The sequence below is a fragment of the Corapipo altera genome, unplaced genomic scaffold (assembly GCF_003945725.1).
Source record: "Corapipo altera isolate COAL_440 unplaced genomic scaffold, ASM394572v1 1, whole genome shotgun sequence".
In the NCBI taxonomy this organism is placed as follows: domain Eukaryota; kingdom Metazoa; phylum Chordata; class Aves; order Passeriformes; family Pipridae; genus Corapipo; species Corapipo altera.
The window spans coordinates 18,580,932-18,601,463 of NW_020884873.1; the positions used below are offsets into that span (position 1 = coordinate 18,580,932).

Below are 20,532 nucleotides of genomic sequence, written 5' to 3' on the forward strand. Positions count from 1 at the left end.
AACCTGCTGTTCAGTCACTAGGCAATGCCTGCAGAGGAAATGACTCCTCCCAGCAGGACCACCAGAATTGCCACATGTAATGCAGGCTTTCACTTCCTTTGCCATTCCTCTTTTCTGAAGCCCAGTAGCAAACCCACCTCTCGTGGTTGTATTGGTCATACCCTACACAGCCTTAGCTCTGACAGGGGCCACAGTGTGTCACAGCACCCTCTGCCCTGCAGCAGGAGACACCTGTGCAGGGTCTAACCAGTGCCTGCCTTAGTTTAACAAGCTTACAATTTAGAAATTAAGAAACTTCAGGTGGAAGTGTGGAAAAGAAACAGCTTTTTATTAAAAAATCTGAATAAACAAATGGTGCAATCAAAAACATTCAGAAGAAACAAAACAAAGTCCCAATTCCCCAGATGGGAGGGGAACAAACCCGCGGCAACCCGGGGAAGGGGGGAAGGCAGGACTGTCCTGGCAGTTCAACAGCTGCTCGCAGCCAACACTGAAAAAAAAGTCCTTTTTCCCACAGGCAGTCCGAAGGCAGAATACCTCGCTCTGAGATGGGTTGGTCTCTCTCTCTCAGTCGTTTTCTGCAAGGTGTCCCGTGGGGAAAAAAAACTTCCTCTCAGGAAAAGGAGGCGGCCGAAACTGGGCTCCCTGCTCTGTCCAGTCTGCGGACCGAACCCCAAACCCCCCCAACCACAGACTCCCAGCCGTCCCCAACCGGGTTTCCCAAGAGAGCTCGCCCTCCCCCACGGGCAGCCTCGCTCTGTCCCGCCCCCCCCATCCCAGAAGAAACGGATCGGGGGGGCCGAGGGGGACGGGCACTGGGGGGAAAATTACAACTCTCTTCAAACCTATGACACTGCCCAGACCAGGCTCCACAGCACTTCCTGGGGAGAACCCAACGCATTCCTTTGTCAGTGTCCTGGTGCTGTGCTGCTGGGTCAGATTACTTCTCAGCCTGCTTCTGGGTTTTTTTTTCAGTTTCCTTAGTAGGAGTGTCGGTGGTGTGCAGAGGTGCACTTTGCTGTTTGTACATTCTGCTCTGAGGCAGAATGTACACCTTTCCAGACCTACCACTGAGCCTGTGCCAAAGCCACCCTGCAGCAAAACAGTGAGTGCTCTGCATGTTCACTTACTCACTTCGCTTTACTCCAGCACAAACTGCAATTACAGCAGTGCTTGAGCAGAGTGGTTACACCGTATTTGATGATAAAACTCATGTTCTAAACTATGTGCAGTAGGTATACTCTTAGTCTAAATAGCCAGTTTGAGAAACTCAGGACTTTGAAGTGGGATTGTGCTGAGGCATCACTTCACAGGAGTCCATTATCTTCTGCTCAGTGACTTGAAGCAAATTTTAGTAAGTGCAAGGAAACTAATTATTACCATCACAAATTAACTATATGCCCTCGAAGTACAGGGTCAGCACCAACTCGGGGTAGGCATGTCTGTAACTCCAAGTTCTAAGTACTTTGAGTTCTCTACAATTTGGCAACAGAGTTGGGTCCAAGAAGCAGCTTTTCCCAGACTGCCATCTAGTCCAGCATCTTATTGGTCCCAACTGAGTTGAACAACATATGTCGTGGTGCCATTCCTGGCTTCTACCCTTGAAGCAGTAGGGTGGGGAGCAGAGACTTTGATCCCTGCACTGAAACACCCTTTTCATTTACCCCTTATTTCATTACTCTTGACCAATGCAATTAGTGCTGTGCACAACAGCTGCCCCCTGACTTGAGAACCAGGGCCAGTTGAGTGTGCTGGGACCGCTGCTGTGGGCTCAAGGTGCTGTGAAAAACCAAAGTCATATCCAGTACTTTGGTCAAAACCCCTTGCTAAGAGTGACTGTTTTTTCGGAGATCAAACCCGGCACCTTGGAGGAAAATTGTTTTTGGAGTAGCACCAGCAAGTGGATTTCCATTCCTGTATCCCTCTGGGGCAACTCTGGGGAGCAGGTTACTTGATTTTGTCTGTCCAAGCTTCACAGAAGTGCATGCAAGGTGGCTTCTCAGAAGTTACAGCATGCTTTTGTTTCTTGCTTCTGTGAGGGCAGCACCATGCAGTTACTTCCCTGGGAATGACGAAGAGCCAAACTGTCGTGGCTCAGTGTTACTTAAGCAAAGTGGCTTAAGAGGAGCCACCTCTGAAGAGGTGAAGAGGAAGAGCAGGCTTTGGGCTCTTTTTTGAGAGTTGTCTCCTGAGGTGTCAGGAACTAAGCACAGATGACTCAAAATGTTAAAAACCCAAAAGTTTATTTCAAAGTATAAATTTCAGGCTTGTCAGACAAAACTCCACTACAATTAATACAGACACACACTAATCTACAATATGGGGAGAGCTGGCAACTGCCCAGTTTAAATTGGACATTAAATTAGTTTTTTTGTATTTACAAGTCCAGCTGCAAAACAGAACAAGAAATCAGATGTGGAGTTTCCCAAAAAAGGATTTTGCATGTTTGACTCCCAATAGTCAATCAATTACTAAAGCTGAAGAGGACTCCCCAAACAGCTACTACCCAGTTATCTTATTTACAACTACAATTCATTAAGACAGCACTTCAAATATATATATATGTATATATATATATATGCATGTGTATATGTATATAAAAGAGAAGAAAAGAATATGCAGCCTGCATAATGATGATAAGAAATAAAGATGCATTTTTAACTTAAAAGGAATGAAAAGGAAAAATCATTCATTTGCTTTCTCCTAGCTCTCCTTATTATTTTCCTTCTCCCCTCAGAAGATGTTTTTAAGGGAATACAGACTTGGGTAGCAGGGCTGGCTCAGTGTCATTTGAACTCTTCTCCCTCCAGTGTTTTCATACAATGCCCAGCCCAACCAAAATCAGCAAAACTAAAAAAATATATATTTAATATATCAAGCTTCTATTTAAAATATCTGCATAGATATTTTTGACTAAAGGAAAATACTCAAAAGAATTTATAAGAAGGCAGAATCACAGCTTGATTTTTTACAGTGTATGCAATACTCATCCTGGGGAATGGCTGTTTAGGGAGCAGCAACAAACATGACTCATTCCTACATACAATACAGATTTTAATTTATTGGACATTTAAGACAAACAGGATGAAGGGTGGGCTGAAGTGACTGTTTTTGTTACAGTACAAAATGGTGTTCAGATTCTACTACTTGGTCCAATCATGCTCCCAGTGAAGGCACAAGGGGTTTTGCCTTCGTTTTCAAAGGAAGCAGGGTAAGACCCCTTAATTTTACAGGGAAAACACCATGAGTGTTTCCAGCCTAGTGCTAAAAACCTTGGGAATGGTGAGTGTCTCAGTGCTTGTGCTCAGTGATCTAACATGGCCAAAGGTAGTACAAATAATTCAAAGGAGCAAAGTCTAAGCCCAACTGCTACTCCTAGGGAAGCTGCTCAGAGCATGGAAATAGTTACAGGCAGAAATAATTACAGGCTGAGGGGAACCTGCCTCTGCACCCTTGTGCTTTCTGAAGCTACCACTGCAGGCGCAGTACAGATGCTACACTTGCAGTCTGCCCCCTCCACGGCTTTAGTTTTTTGTATGCAATAAAGCTTTTTTAGACATAGAGCAAAATAAAAGAGGCCAGTGAAGCTGCAACTAGGAGAAATGCAGTGGACAGGAATGGCATTTTGCCATCAGCACTGCACAGCAGTGCTCCTCTACAAGTAGATGGACTAACTCAAATTACATTCACCCGGGACACTGAGAGGCTGTTGTGACACACAACCAAAACCTAAGACACATCAGAAAGTAAATAATGGTGGAAAACACAGCTGCAGAATCAGTGCTGTGTTTGCTAAAACATGGGAAACTAAATCCAGGGCAGTACTGCGGAAATATTGTGTCCCCAGAGGCAGCAGCAAAACACACAATCAGGAACAACTTTATACCAGGCTACTGAAAGTCAGATGGAAAACCTTGCATCAAGTGCAGAGAAGAAACTAAAACCAACTCTTCCACTTAAAAACCATATACAGCTTTTTAGCATATTTAAAAGTGGATTACTGGAGGGCTCAAGCAACTGACCCTAATGAAGAGATCAGTCTAGAGACACAGTAGTAACAGACCTTTAATGAGTGTTCCTGAATATTTTGGTAATACTTCCAAATAAATTCTAATAAATGAAACAAATTATTTCTGATTGTTTGTTGCTAGTAGAAATTTAGTTTCTCAGTAGCTTTATTCTTTCTAGGAGGTAAAGGATAATAAAATAACCAGCCACTCCACCACATGGGGTAAATGCCATGAGGTAAGGAACTAAGCAATACCCGTGTTCGGTAGCATAAGGAATCTGTTAAGCCAGAAGCCAGTTTTCACAATCAGTTCAGTGAAGAACTACATCTGGAGTAAATAAAAGATGAGTCTTCTTTCTCTAAGGATGCAACCTGCAAAACCTCCAAACAGAATGCCAGACCATCCCTAATAATACCTCACTGAAGGAAAGAAAAAATTCTAACGCAGGGCCCGCACCCCCTGCCTTTCCCAAACAAGACAAACCTAAAACCAAGATCTAAATGCAAGCACAAACTATAGAAAAGCTCATTTATTGTTTGGGCTGGAATCATAAATAAGTGCATAAATTCCAGGCTGTAGTCTAATTTTAAAACTGTAAAACTTCATGGCCAAGGGCTCTTTGGTACAACCTCAAAGACACATTAAAAAAAAAATTGCCCAAGCAGGACTTGAAAGCCATCAACTGGAAAGAACTGCTCTAACCTCTACTACAGAACTGGCTTTATAAGAACCCCACTTTAGACTAAATAGACTAAATGCATTATTAAGTAATTATTCCTTGAAATAGGCAGACAAAAAATTAATTAAACATAGAAAAATTCAGGCATTTTTGATTATTGGCACCAGAAATACAGGGAGAGCTGTAGTTCAGAGAAAATTGTTCCTACATGAGAGTTGGTGTGAACCTTCTCTGATGATACTTGGATTTAGCCAGAATTTTTGGTTGCCCAAATCAACAGAACTGCTATACTTTAAATGCAAGTTCCCATACCGAGAATAGCTGTTGCTCACTTGACAGAAGTGACAATCCCAGCTACATGGAGAGCAGTAAACCAGACAAAAGTATACGATGTCATTTCTTTCAGTGTTAAAAGTTCTCAAAAGGAACATAACTAAAGAACCCATAATCTCATAGTATATTTCACCAGTCCTGTTTTGGGATTTCATTTTTCTGACACTTTTTCAACATTGCTTTACACTTCAAAATGTCGGTTGTAAGAAAAAGGGCATCGAAATGAAAAAATATTGTATTCTGCACCTTTGCTATACGATGGATTAAAAAAAGAATCTTTCCCCTCTAAACCCATTGTCTGGTTTTGTTGGGCAGGAATGCAACTGAAAATTGCCAAAATCAAAACCTTACATACACTTTCTTGTCCAGGTGAGTTACAACTTGGCTCTGCAAACAGCAAGTTTAACATGTCAACGACAGCGGGGCAGATGCACCAATTTTCTTTTCTCAGCTCAGAAGCATCATGAAAGCATCTACTAACATTTGCAATTACTCACAAGGTTTAGGCCAGTGTCTAAAATAGTTTCTAAACTCCTTTGGCTGTGTTGGCTTTCTGCAGAGGCAGGCAGGTGCTGAGAGAGAGAAGACAACTGGGAAGCCAACTTCTCTTTCCGTACTCACTGAACATCCAAACTGAGTGCCAAGCTTTCATAGTGCTGCAGAAGCTTTCATAGTGCCACACCAGGTTTCTTCTTTGGCTGAATTGCAGCATACAGCTTTCCTAAAAGAACAGGGAAAGGCTTGGGTGGAAAATACTGTCTGTATACTGTAATATTCTTGACAGGACAAAAACAACTGCTCAAGAATTACAGTGAGGAAAGGGTTGAGTGATACTCAGATAGAATGCAGATAAAAACGAGTTCAGCATCAGCAGATGTTACACTTCCTGGTCTTAACAGAAATAATAATTACTGCAGGCCTGGAAAATGAAAAGCACTAGTGAAAGACTAGAAGGATAAAGGGAAAAATAACTCCAAGCAAATAAAAGAACACCACAAGGTATCTGGCTACATTTTATTTTTGAAATTATTCTTTAAGGCACAAAATAAATCTAAAAAATAGGGCTGGATGTATGAGGGGAGGGGCAGAGAAACTGTCTGAACTAGAGAGGTGTGAATGCAGCTCTACAATTCACTCTCAGATATGACCTGGGAATGCTCCCAGGGCAAGTGGGGGAGGATGGTGAAAGTAGAGGAGCGTTCTTATTTATAAGAGGTGGGAGGTTGTGGGGTGATTTTTTTTTTCCCCCCACCACTTCCAAATTTACATACATATAGGTTCCTGGTCAGACTAGAAGTTCCCTTCCCTCCCCTCAGAGAGTTCATTCCAGTTTGTAAAGTAAGACCAGACCACTCAATCTTCCAGTACAAATGTGTGTGTTTTGCTTCAGACAAACTGTAATTTACTATTTTGTTCCCACTCAGAAGCAGAATCCCAGGCATTCAGGATGCCCTTGGATAAAGGGTACGTAGGTATCTATATGGAACAGCTGTCATGGGAGCAAAAATGAAAGTTTCAAATGGTCCATGACATGAACTATTCAGAAAAAACAGGATCTCTTGTTGCAGGTGACACTTTATTTTTCTTTTGGTTCTGAATGCATGTAGTGTATCACACAACTGTCTAAAATAATTCTGCAGAGAGTGGATTTAAAAGTGAATTACATGCATGGGATCAACTTCCCCCCAAAACTGGGGTAATTCTTGGTACCAGGGTAGGTTTAAAGGCTCCAAAGATCTCCGTTTAACTGCTCTGAGAAGAGATCACATCTGTGGACTGGGGGTCACAGAACGGTCCAAAGCGTCCATAGATGTCCTTAGCCCGGACTGCAAAGTAGTATTTGCTGCCAGACACGAACTGTGTAAGAGTGCATGCCATAGGGAGAGGGAGGGCCTTCACTTCCCCGATCTTCTTCCACTGGGAGGGCATAGTGGCACTTGGGTCCTCGTGGTAGGCGTAGAGATGGTAACTGTCCACATTGGCACAGCTCCGGTCCACCTCCATGACACTCCATGACAGCACAATTCCATTCTGGCTCTGTACCCGTGCCAGCTTCAGCTGTGGCTTTTGAGGCGGAGAAGTGTTGGCAGCTTCAGGGGGCAGACGTGGTGGCTGTGGTGCCTCTGGAAGTGGGGCAGGATGTACAGGGCGTGGTGGCTCCTAAGCAGCATAAGGGCAACAAGGGAAAGGTCAGAGTTTACAGCAGTTGGAAGGAGCCTTAATTCATCATTCCCCAGGTAACTGGAAGCAAATGAGCCTGCAATCATCCAGCCATCACAACTATCAGTCCTGTGTGCAGAGGCAAGGGAGCAGCAGCAAATGTTGAGAAGGAGTGGGACCAAGGATGCCATAAATTCTTAGGTTATTTACATATAAATCTCTAGCTCTACAACTGATCATTGCTGCAGTTATTTCCCTATATCCTCTTTGTTTCCCAGCCAAGAGGGGATGGAGTGAACACTGTGCTCTTTACCACAACTGAGCAGGCAGGTTCACAATGACTTTGAGCCAATCTACGTTTGAGCTGCTGTTCCCACATTACCCAAAACACCTCAGGCAGAGCATTAAGCTGACATTTCATCATCTTTTCAACAGACAGGTTTTCAGTCACAAACAGAAGAAAGGCTAATGGTGCTACACAGATTTTATCCCTTAAATTCACCACAAAAGCTCAGCCTCAGTTTCCAGAAAATTTTGAAATAAGGGCAAAAATATTTCTTTCCAATGATATTTCTTTTTTATACTGCAAAACCAGCCCTAGGTCTCTTGTTTATGTTAGTTAAGATGCATTTAGGAACATGGTTACAATGAGTATGAAATTTTGTTATTTTTCAAGCCTAAGATCTTTCAGGTTGGAATCTGGGGGAGATTTTGGCATCTTAAGTGTTCTATGTGATTTTGGCTGGATTTAATCTCATTATTTTTCACTGGAGAATGCATGAAGTTGAATGGTGTTTAGACTGAAAGAATGGTAAGCCACCTTCTTGATAATATATTTACCATTTCAGGACACCTTAAGTAATACAACTGCCCAACAGTGAGTGTGCAGGCAACATATTTGAAATGAAATGAGTCAGAGAAAATTCTCAAATACTTACAAAAAGGGGTTTGAGTCAATGCAGAAGTAATCACGCCCAACAGTGATTAAAAAAACCCCTCTGAAATATGGGAATTGGCAACCTTGGGGATCTTGTTTTGCATGTTGTTCTGTTTCCTCAGTTTTGCAAACAGCTGTACTGAAAAGCTCGTGAGCCAATTCATAGCCAAACCATGACTAAGTGTTTTTTAGTAGCAGTTCTTTTATACCCTTGACTCCACAAGTCTGTGCAGACTATTCATGTACTATTATTCAATATGCACTACTGGTGATTTGGAGAAGGCCAGGGTAAACTAACAGACTGCACAGCTTTTACTATTCTGGACAGAAGTTGCTGTAGGTGATTTGGTGGTACTGTGCACGTGAACTGGCTAAAAAGTGTCTAGAAGGCACATCACTATTCTGCAGTTCACGCTAAGAAGCAATCTGAGAGGTACTAATGCAGAGCCAGGCCTATAAATTGCATCAAGTAATTTCAAAAGCACCACTCACAGCATGCGCTTGCGGCGGTCGATGATGCACTGTCAGCTGAGGTGCTCCAGACCCCAGAGTCAGCCCGTTGTTCACCACATAGGCTGTCTGAGGCATTCGCACTGCCACACCTGTAAGAAGTACAAAGAATACTTTTGAGCATTCAATAATTACAATCAGCTAAACAGAACATTGGAAGACCAACTCCTTGGTTCAGCTGGATGAAACCAAATTTCAGACAGACACACTCTCCTCAAGCTTCCAGCAGATTGATGAAGCACTGCCTAACAATAGTATCACCTCCCATCCCCTGAAGCTGTAGAAGTGAGAAGAGAGTAAGTATTTATGTTTGCAGAGGGGGCAGAATGTCGCTTTAATAATTTGTAGCATGAAAGAAATGGGTGGGGAGGGGAAGGGGGGGAGATACAGGGAGTTTAAGTATGGAAAGAAAAACATCACTTTGAGATTCAGAAAAGAAAAGATAAATGCTGCTGCAGCAGAATGATATCCACTCAGAAAGCTGTGCTATGTGTGGCACTGAAAACAAAAAAAGTAAGTCACAGTCCAAGCTGCTTGTCCTCCCTCACAGAACAGACACCATGATGGATATTACTCACAGGCATCACCATTTCATTCATTCCCACAGCAAATTGACCTGACTGGCAGAAATAAACTAGGCAGTTTTATAGCCTTGTACATAATATCTAAAACTCTTGCAAGTTACCAAGTTTTCATTCATTTTATACTACATTTAATTCTCTTAAGTAACACTTTATCTATTCATTGTTGGAACACGTATGTTCTGTGAACTCAAAGCTTTTGCTCGTTGTTACGGGTTGCCTAGAGTGTCCCTCCATTTCCATCTAGAAATACAAGTTTCAGGGCAATCTCTACCACCCCCTAGAGTTCCACACCTCTGTGAGATGGAAGTGTTCTAATATTCCAGAAGATAAGCTCAGAGAGCAACACATATCAGGAAACCACAGCTATTGAATGGCAATTTCTTCTCTGTATAAACACTCACCAAGCTACAATCACAGGGGATGAGTGTCAGAAGTCTGTGATCTGCAACTCTGAGGCAGGGAGTTCAGAGTGCTAAACCTTAGCACTTTATAGTAATAGCATTTAACACTAGGTAGATGTTTCACATCTGTTTTGTATTGGCACATCTATCTAAGAAGCTGATGAAGCTGTGCAAACTCCTGTAGGATAGACAGTCACCTGAGCTGGCTATTTCTCATCTATGAGAATCCTATCAGGTACACTGGTTTAGTATGACTGTGGTTCTGTCTCAGGAAATTATAGTAATCCAAAGATGGTCAGAAATGCCTTAATAAGATATAAAGTACAAATGTAGCATTATTTCTAGGCATAGTACTCGGTTGAGGCAGAAGGACAAAACGGTAATTTGCAAAACACTTTGGATGGGTTCTCACAGTCAGTCTTTCAAAGACAAGGTGTAGAGATCTTACTCTGGAAGCATCTACTCCTCGCACTAAAGACTGTTGCAATGATAATATAAACCAATATACATCAGTAGCACCATTTCTGAAAGCTGCATAACAAAGACAGTGAAGAAGGTAGAAGAAAGCAAACACTGGAAACTCATGATACCTAAAAGGAATCAAGAAACATTATTGCTTTTTTTGCAATAATATGTGAAAACTCTCTACCCAGTACGCAAATACGAAGCCTTGATATAACCCGCCCCCTGCCGACCAACACAGAGCACCGCAGGCTCTGCCCCTCCGGTGATCCAACAGCGCCCCTGCTGACCGTGGTTAGAATTGTGCCAAAAGGCAAAAAGTACTGAACTGTTTTTGGTGGGAACTCTGGGTGCAAGATTGTTGTTTGGGGTTTTTTTGTTCTTTTGTTGTGCTGCCTACACACATATATCCTTTAATAAAGGGCTGTTATCTTTTCTTTCTCCATATTTCCTCAACTGGAGCCTCTTAATTTTGGATTTACAATTGCTTAGAGGGAGGAGTTTGGTCTTCCTCATAACTCATCCTTTGTAGCAAACACTTCAGTCTCATTAAACTGAGACAGCTGGGCAAAGGACACAGAGATTTGTAAGGAATTATATTAGGATGTCTGAGAGAAATGTGACTTTTATACAGGAAATCGAACATGATTTACTACATATAAATATGTTTTAATCTTATACCATAATAAAAGAATGGTCTCCATCTTTCCATGGAACATGATGCCAATCACATTACCTTCTGCTACCTTGTAAAGTACTCTGTATGTCATCCAGAGATGCTTAATTGGCAGAGCTAGTGCCTGAGATGACTTAAATACAGTTTTTCTTTATTTACATAGCTGCAGGTGGAATTTCTTAGTAGCCTAATATTTTTCTCAAGTCTGTAAGCTGGAAAAAAACCCTTAACCTCTGTAACTTGGACTAGTATTGTAAAGAGACCAAACAGCAAACACAAACCAAAAAACTAAATCCCACATCCATGAGGCAGTGTCACGGTAAGAAGTGCACGGAAAGAATCATCCCCTACCTCCAGCCTGCGGGTTGACTGGCCTTAAACCTGGATTTGTCATGACAGCTCCTCTTACAGGATTCTGAGCTGGTGGTGCAGGAATAGTGGTATAGACCACCTGATGGTTAGCAGGGGTTCTTGGTATAGGAAGTTTTGGAGCAGTTTGAGTCACTGGCCGATGAGTTACATTCACTGTTGTCGGAGCTGAAAAAAGACAGACAGACCCTGGAATCGAATTCCATGACATGAAGCTATATATGCCTATTCCAGAGTACACATCTCCTTTGGAAAACTGACTCATTTGAGCCATGTAAAATAAAAACTGCCTCTGTGAAATTCTATCTGATTTTGATAATGCAAGAAAAGTGAAAACAATCTAAACAAACGGTATTTTCACCTGAAATGTTAATGTCAATATATATACAAATTTCTAACAGAAAAGATAAACATTATACCTCCCCTGCTCCCAAAGGTCCTGAATGTAAGGACAGTGGTGGAGAATCTAAACCCCACCACCAAAGAGCCTGCAGAACAGATCAGTCATAAGACAATTTCAGCACCAACTAATCTTCAACAATCACATACAGTAAAATAGAGTAAAATAAGGGGAAAAAAAAGAGGATCTATGTTTCTTTATGTTGGAAAGAAAGGGAAAAAACTTAATCACACTACAGACAAAATAATATTCATCTAGGGATTGAACTTCAATGCCAGCCTTGCCACTCACTCAGCCAAAAGGATTAACTGTCCCTATGTCTGCACAGGGACAGACATAGGAGTGATGTTGATAATATTTTTTCCCCATTACTTGTATAAGGCAGCTATTACAGGTTTTTTCTACTTCACTTTTACAAACAACAGGATATTTAATAACTTCCATGACCACCCTTAGTAGGATTTCTTCCTCCCCATGGAATTAATTTGATCCTGAATTCCTTCCAAACCAATAATACTATTTTTCCCTTTTACTTCAACATGTTTTTTTTGGAAAAAAAAAAGTTATGGGAAACTGACCAGAATGAAAGATTAAGAAGTGATCGAGACATTCTGAATATTCACTTGAAAAGATTAGCACAGTGTAGAACACACAAGAGTCAAGTCTAAGAAAAAATCAGACCCTGTATTCACACTGTGATGAAGTAAGATGAAGTTACCTGTAGGTAATACATGTATGGCGGTCTGGGAAGGCCCACTGGTTGGCACACCTGTCTGCTGCACAGGGTTTGGCTGCAAAGGCGGCAAATTGGGCTGCAAGGGCCGAGCCAAGGGCTGCGTGGGTATGCTCAGTCCTGTAACTGGTGTCTGGTTCTGCTTCTGCTTCTTGCCATCTGCTTTAAAATAAAATAAAGTTATAGACAATAGCAAATAGAAATTTTCATTTCTGAATCAGAATTTTAAATATCACAGAGTTCTAAAATCTCTTTCCCCTGTCCCCCATTTATAGATTAGTGAGTATATTTCTGAGCATGACATTTCTTTGACCTTTTCATTCTGCAAACAAATCGGCAGAAAATTCATTCAACTCCTCTCACTTTCATCATTGTAATCTCCCCCCACCTCACACCATAATGTTCTATCCTATCATCATGAAGTCTGCATATTTCAGTGCAATTTGGAAACCTGAATGTAATGGAACACTATGCCAAAGTCTTTAAAAGTTTCTATTAAAAAAAAAAAAGATATCCTAAACCCTTTAAAAGGCCTTGTCTACCTTTGATGCTTATATCTTTTTGTTATTTGCTGACTCTTTCGTTTATTCAATCTGTTAAGTCAGTCCTGTTTGTTGCTGGTTTGAATTTTCATGCTATTTGCTTGAAAAGGGGAATCACTTTATTACTTGTAGAAAACTTTATAAAGAAAATTTGTTTTCTTACATTGACATCGTCCTCAGTGTGACTTACTGACTTGTGAAAAATGACGAATAGTGTCTGTATCTGTAGTTTACTACAGCAACATTTTTTCCTCCTTTAGTTTATTTGTGACAACATAAAATATTCATTAGGGTGCAAGTCCATATCTAATCAAGCCTCTGCATAAGTTGAATAAAGAAGAACTGAGAAGCTTTTGCCTGGATAGTTCAACTAGATTAGAGTAACAGTGGGCAGAGAAGACACCATCAAGAGCTAAAAAGCACAAGATGAATGAGTAGGTTTTAAGGGCACTCATTCAAAAAAGATTTGCCCTAATTGTACATGCAGCAGCCACTAATTTAGTAAAAGAGCATGTAATATAAAAATACATTAATACTCATTTTACTCTTGAGAAAACAATATAGTGAAGAACACCTTTTTGAAACTTGTAATTAAGTATACCAACTAGATTTCAAACATTAAGAACAGGGTTAATGGCAGCATAGCTCAAAATTTTGTGGTTTTTAGCGGTTTGAGACAATTTTCATGGTCTCAGCGAGCTGCCTTTAACACTAGCTACTAACAGCTTGAAGTAGCAGTACCCTTCAGAAACTGCTATAGGATTCTATGAAACACAATTACAGAATCACAAAATCATCAAGGTTGGAAGAGACCTTCAAGACCATCTAGTCTGTCAACCCAGCACTGCCATAATCACCCCTAAACCATATCCCCAAATTCAAGACCTTAAAAATAAAACAGTATGAATTGTAGACCTTTCTGTAGACTCCAGAGCCAAGTTACTTCACTGAAGCCATATGATCAAAATACAATTTTCTTTCTTTTTTCAAAGTCTATAAAAGGAGCAGTAAAGGGATGCTCATTTTGAAAACAAAAGGTGAGATGTTTCTTGCTCTTTCATCAACTAAGAGGCCTTGTGATTGGTTCAAGCTTCTTTTACTTTCCATGAGTATAAGAAATGTTCCAGTGTTCAACAAATTGCTTGATTCTGAAGAGATTCATACAGATATGTTTACTTTAAATATTTACAGACTGATGCACATTTCAACTACCACTGAATAATTCAAGTGACATCGGTGCATTCTTAGTCATGACTTAAAAGATGTGCTTATAATCCAACAAGTAAAATCCCAGACACACTACTGTTGTAAAAATGTAGGTTTTTTTCCTAGGAAAATGTCAGTTTGGACAAATGTGAGAGCTTTTTTCAGTTTTACTTTTGTTTTTTCTCTCACACAGAGCAAGTTCATTTATCCTTGACAAATCAAGAACCCTGTTGACATTCCAGCTGCTGGAAACTAGGTCAGGATTGCATGAGCCACAGGAAACGATGAAAGATAACCATCTAGACTTTGCTAAATAAATGGAAACAAATGGCAAAGGCTATGTAAATAAAAAAACCAGCAAGGAAAACAGGAAGAGTTGGTGCATAGTAAGCACAGAACTAAGGTTAAAAGTAATTAAGAAACAGTTCCAATATTAAATGAACACAGCATCATATTCATAACAAACATGGAAGTACAGGAGATGGAAAAATCTGACTTATGGAAATGAGCATAATATGGAAATCATTACTACTGAAGGTGTAAGCAAAACTCCTAATCTAATACACAAAATGGAAAAGGGGTTAATTTCCATGCCAGAAACTGGGCCTACAACACTGCAGTTAAAGAACGAAGGAGTTTTAAACACTGTACTAATTCATAACTGGCATAGTGGGATTACAGAACAGCAAACATGCCATAGCCATGTTCAAGAATAAGAAAATAAAAAACATTCAGGAAACTACAGATTTGTTAATCAGATAAAACACCTTATAAAATAAAACCCTGATATTATGTATTTAATAATTTTTCCTACAAAATAAAGTGGAACATATCTTTCTTAGATCACAAAGCCACTTTAATCTATTGTTTTAATATTCTTATAAAATAATTTGATGCCATCTGCTATACCAATATTTTATAAAAAAGTCCAAAATACAAGTATTATAAGATACTTGCAGACAGAAAAGCATCCAGATTACTCTGATGAAAGGCTGACAATTGTTCTGAACAGAAATTATTAACATGGTTTCTTGAAGGTTACACAACATTTTCATTAACAATTTTTGCACACATCAGGTGTTATTAGATATTAGTAGATATTAATATCTACTTAAATACCTTTTACAAGTAACATAATTAGGTTTACTTTATATGTGGGCAACAATGCTTTAAAGAAAATAATCAGGATCTGAGTGTTCCCAAGAACACTGTGTAAGTGTTGCTCTTCTACTTGAATTAATACTGAACTAATATTCCTGCAGAAAACACCATAATGCTTTAGCCATTTTCTGTTTCGAGGTTGTGTACCAATAAATCTAGAACAACATAAAACTTGCTCCACATTTGCTGTAAACAAAGTGCAGTGGAAAAAAACATTTAGTCAAAGGTATACAGATATATATGATTATGCAAAAGCTGTCAGAAGTCTACTCTTCCTCTGTTTAACCTGATTATTATCAGAACGCATTCCCAAGAAACTCACTCAAAAATCCTAGTGATCTGTTCTCACTGCATTGTGAAACTCAAGCTTTTACTAGGGGGTTTTGGTTCCTGTGTTTCTACAGCTTATGTAAAAAATACTGACTCCTCACATAAACTCTAAACATGAACTAATCTGCGTGGCTTCAGGCTATCGGTAAGAGTCTAGCTTCTGCTTTGCAGTGAAGAGACACACAGGAGCTAACCCAGCCAGTGGAAGTACCCCACTAACCTTCCTCCTAACGGAAGGACAGTTTTCTAAAACGTGACAACTACAGGGAAAGAATCTCAGAATATCCCACTGGAGAAATTTTTAAGATATAGGCTCGAGCTCCAACTAAGAAACTGAGGAAGAGTTAAGTTACTACACTGTAATTGAGCTACAACTCCATAGCACTCCTACCTAGAGAAGCATCTTACATGCAACCATAGTGTTGATCTTTTATGGCAATTGTGAGGTGAACATCTACTTAATGCAATCAGGGAGAAAAAAACTCTCTGGAAAATGTTACTTTTGATAGAAAAAGATTAGTTGAAATACATTACAATACTGTGACACACTACTTTAAAACATACCATAAATCCATTTAGATCTATCTGCTCGATGTCTTTTATAGAATGTTAAAGCAGGACTGGGAAGCTTAACCTTATCTGACAGGTTTGTACAATCCCAGGGCAACCATCTTTTTTATCTTTTTGAGAACTAACACTCAGAAGAGATGACAGTGGTAAAAACTTGATTGCCTGAGCTCTTCTGCCACTCAGCAATTCAAAACCCTGGCTGAAAATGACCTCTGGTGGCCATGTAGTCCAATTTCTTGTTGAAGCTCGACTGTCACCAACACTTAATTCAAATGGCTTGTGGTTTTGCCACAAGAACATTTTGAGAGTGGAGCTTCTACCATCGCTCTGTGCTGCACTACGGCGATTTCTTTTCCCCTCAAGCTCAGCTTGAACCTCCTGAACTTGTAGTTCATGGTTCTGCTGAGAAGTTGTGCTCCATCATCTCTGTAATGATCCTCCACCTGGTTGTAGGCTACTATTATGTTGTCTTTTGCTTTGCTCTTTGCCAAACATGCCATGTCTGTTGATCTCTTCTCACAGGTCATACGCTTCAGGCCCCCACCACCCTGACACCATCTGTGAGTCCCTCTCCAGTGCTACCACAACTCTTCTGAGCTCAAGGAAGGGGGAGCCAAAACTGGACACTGTATTTCAGCTGTGGTCCCACCAGTGACAATATGGGAGGAGTAATTACTTAAATTGAAATGAGAACACACTGTTGGCTCATACTCAATTCAGTGTGCACCACATATTCTCTACTGATAAAAGAACCAGATGATCAGCTATCTGAATTACATCATGCTTCCCTAATACTTGTATACCACATGCACTCCACTTTGGTGATAACATGACATGGAAGTGTTCAAGGTCGGGCTGGATGGGGCTCTGAACAACCTGGTCTAGTGGAAGGTGTTCATGCCCATGGCAGGGGGGTTGGAATGAGATGAGTTTTAAGGTCCTTTCCAACCCAAACCATTCTATGGCTATGATTTCTTCCTCACTGAAAGAAATGCTACCACATGCCAATATGATTTTCTACATTTGTGTAAAACAAATAAAGCAATTTAAGCTATTAAGAATGTTTGTGCAGAACCTGAATGCACTAGCTGGAGAAAGAGCTACTGAGGTTGTCCAGAAAACTTCCTGGTGGCTGGACTTCAGAATGCAGTGCACGGACATGTATTTAGGGACCACACAGAAAGAAAATATTATCTCCAATAGCAGAAATATAGGGGTTTTTTAATGCAGATGGCAGCACAACACATGGTCTAAGCACAGACTCTTACTTCTTCTCTGAAGTACTATAATTCTTCACTAATCCAACGCTAGCTATAATTAGATCTGCCTAAATTTATGCAAGACTTATAAAAAAAGAAAGGTATTCTTTTAGAAGATGAAGTGCATCCAGACTGCCAAAGGATATAAGAGCACAACTATATTTACTCTGATCTTGGCATACAGTTCTAAAGTAAACAACAGATTTGCATTTGGTCTTTAAACCCTTGCAACAAAGTGTTTTAGTTAAACAAAAGATTAGAAGCTGTAGTAATCTAATGCCTGAATACCAATTGTAGAATTAAATGGTCTTTAACTAATCAATAAAGAGAAAAAAGAAATACATCTAGAAGAACTCGCTAAAATATTATCAAGAACTCAAACGCCTCAAATTACTCTCCAAGCCTAACAGATTTAAGAATAGATAGCAACAATACTTAAATTAGTGGAAAGGTAAAAATCTTACAGACTATGAGTAAAATTCCTTTTATTTAACACCTATAAATTTTTTTAACAACAGTTGTATTTAACTGAAACACCAAGGAAAAATACACTATAAGCAGAAACATAAGTTTATTACTTTCTGTCATTCACGTGATGAAATAATACTTGTAGCTCAATTATCCCTGCAGTTAGCAAAATATCTTCCACCTACCTGGAGAAGAGTTATCATCCTCTTCATCCAGTGTAAGATCAATGACACCTCCTGATTCACTTCCTGTGACCTTCCCGCTCTGAAAGACAAAACTCCTTCATTTTGCAAAAGCAAATCCAGAGAACACAGGCGGAAAAGGGACACAAGCTGAACATTCAGAAGGAGAGGTCTCAGAATTGATACTTATTAGAAAGGAACTGATGAAATGAACAGAAGAAGGAAATTTCAGACAAATATCCCAGGACTTGGAGAACAGGTGATAACCAAGTGACTGTACTGCAGTAACAAGTATCAAAGTACTTTTAGCTTTGTAAAGAGTAAAAAACCCTGATGACTAGTAGCATATAATTTGCTGTTATAGGGTATACTTCAACGATGACGCTTAACATTTTAATCTGGCTGTAATCTGTGCTCTCCTCTGTAGTAGTATAATCTTTTGACAGAACAGTCACCAGGACAATACATTACTTATCTTGAGACAGCCTGGCCTATGTGGTTATTAAGACACTGACTTCACAACAAGAAAAGGGGAAAGCTACACTGCAACCTGTATGCTTGAAAATTTATCAAAAGCAATCAGAAAAATCCAATTGTATCCAGTAATTTCATTACTGCATTCTCACTCATTAGCACAGATTTTAGCATTCTATTTTCCTACACATGAATAATAATTCTACATATGATTAGAGAGATGTAACCATCCCTTTAGCATAAAAGGATCTTTTAAGCTAAATGTTATAGCAAAAAGCCTTAGAGGACCATCAAACAAGATTTATCTTCTGGATCAACTGCTGTCCCTTGGCTGTTCAGACTGAAGGGAACACCAACATTTTCCTGCAGGTGATAAAAAAAATACAGAGGAAATCCTATATATTTCTGTGTTTTAAAATATACTTTCTAGGAAAAAACCTTGAATGATATTCTAGTTCCTTGCTGCAAAAATTAGTTGTGGTTTCTTCATTGTTGTTGTTGATTTGTTTTGTGGAAGAGATTGTCTGCTCTATGACCTTTCATTTGGGCAAAACTAAGCCTTTAAGGAGGTCCAAAAGACGATTCTTGCACAGGCAAGGGTCTGAGAGGCAAAAGAGGTATCATATGATAACTAAATGCAAGCAAAAGCTGTGTATGAATTATCAGTCACTGAATTTGGAGTGCATGATGTGATTGTTCTCTTCATTATGCATTATTACAGCCTGATTTCTTCTTGCCTTAAGTTCTGATGCTGCCACTGATGAAATTGTGCTAATAAACTATGATACACAATTTGAGTAAGAAATATCTAACTATTTATGTTCACAGGTGATAGAAGAGACCTCTATAGTGACTCTTATCTTTGCTATACATAAACATATTTCAGAATTATTAACCATGGAATTCTTCTGTTGAGTGGTTTCTATTTAAAATACTTTCTAGCTTCAGTTTTCTTAGTATGATGAGCTGATTTACCCACTTGAACCATAAAAAACACATTAAAATAATCAATGATAAACTGATTAGCATCAAGTCAAGAGGAATTTCATTCCAACTTGATGATCTTCCCAGTCAACAATGTGTATTTTGAACTATGGTTCTCTCTGCCAGGGGAAAGAAGACTGAAAAATGGAGAGGGAGAGTTATAAGGAACTGGAAAAAGAAAAAAGCTAACACCAAGATATTAATTTCTTTCCACTATAAAATACATTAGTCTGAAGTAATTTCCTTTAAATTCTTCCTCTGCAAGGAAATACAAATTCTTAGGAAAATACTCTGTGTGACAGCTAACCGTTTTGAAGCCCTACTTGACTGTGCCAGTCAATAAAGTTCTTAGAGCTTTCAAGTGTCTGAACACCAAAATCTTAAGTTAGTTAAACAGGCATGTATTAAATCAGCCAACGAGGTTTCATTCATGCAATTCTCAGGAAGAAAGACCTTCTCTCATTCAGCCACACTATTCAAGGTTTTCTACTAAATGACCCTGACAGCAATCATCAGGAGTTATCCATCCATAAGCAGTTATATTCTTTCAGCAACCCACACCAGAAGCTGCAGATCAGCAGGGCAGCCTTTTGAGCGGCGCTCTGTGGTACATCCCCCAGTCCCAGTTCCAGGGCACACACTCCAGCTACTCCAAGCAGATGCTGTACCCTACACACAGCACTCCATGCAGTCCTGACTCCCCAGCCTCCCTGACTAGATTCCCCCTTTGTTCACCAACCATGCATTTCCCTCAAATGAAATATAGGGGTACAGGAAAATTTTAAGGAAACTTGAAAACCCAAAAATGCCGAACACCGTGTTTCCTACCTAGGGGAGCACAGTGTAATCCCCACACAAAACAGACTGCTAATTATGCCTGCCATAAAGGCATCCACCTACATTCAAAAGGAGGCGAAGTATCCATTTCTATATTCTGTAGTGTTGGCACACAGTTTTCAGATACCTGTAGGCATCTCAACTCCAGGAATGAAAAGGAAATTCGGGAACAAGTCTTTCAGCTCCTAATTTAGATTTCAGCAGGCATTTGGATAGAAACTGGTAAAGCAGAGAAGCAAAGTCAAAGCATTCTGGTCTACCAAGA

The 20,532-nt window shown here is 39.8% G+C and overlaps 1 protein-coding gene across 11 annotated transcripts in view; it reads right to left on the minus strand.

Moving 5' to 3' along the window:
- Positions 1 to 3,628: 3,628 nt before the first annotated feature.
- ATF7IP (activating transcription factor 7 interacting protein) overlaps positions 3,629 to 20,532 on the minus strand; it is an 86,251-nt gene continuing 69,347 nt past the window's right edge. For 9 of the 11 annotated variants that reach the window (XM_027654103.1, XM_027654147.1, XM_027654092.1 and 6 more), the window contains 5 exons: positions 17,976 to 18,054; positions 12,240 to 12,416; positions 11,104 to 11,289; positions 8,612 to 8,721; positions 3,629 to 7,182 (listed from right to left, as the gene is read on the minus strand). In XM_027654103.1, the coding sequence (XP_027509904.1) occupies positions 6,766 to 7,182; positions 8,612 to 8,721; positions 11,104 to 11,289; positions 12,240 to 12,416; positions 17,976 to 18,054 (969 nt within the window). In that variant the 3' untranslated portion in view covers positions 3,629 to 6,765. The remainder of the gene's footprint in view (positions 7,183 to 8,611; positions 8,722 to 11,103; positions 11,290 to 12,239; positions 12,417 to 17,975; positions 18,055 to 20,532) is intronic. The other 2 variants (XM_027654138.1, XM_027654160.1) reach the window with 1 other exon arrangement.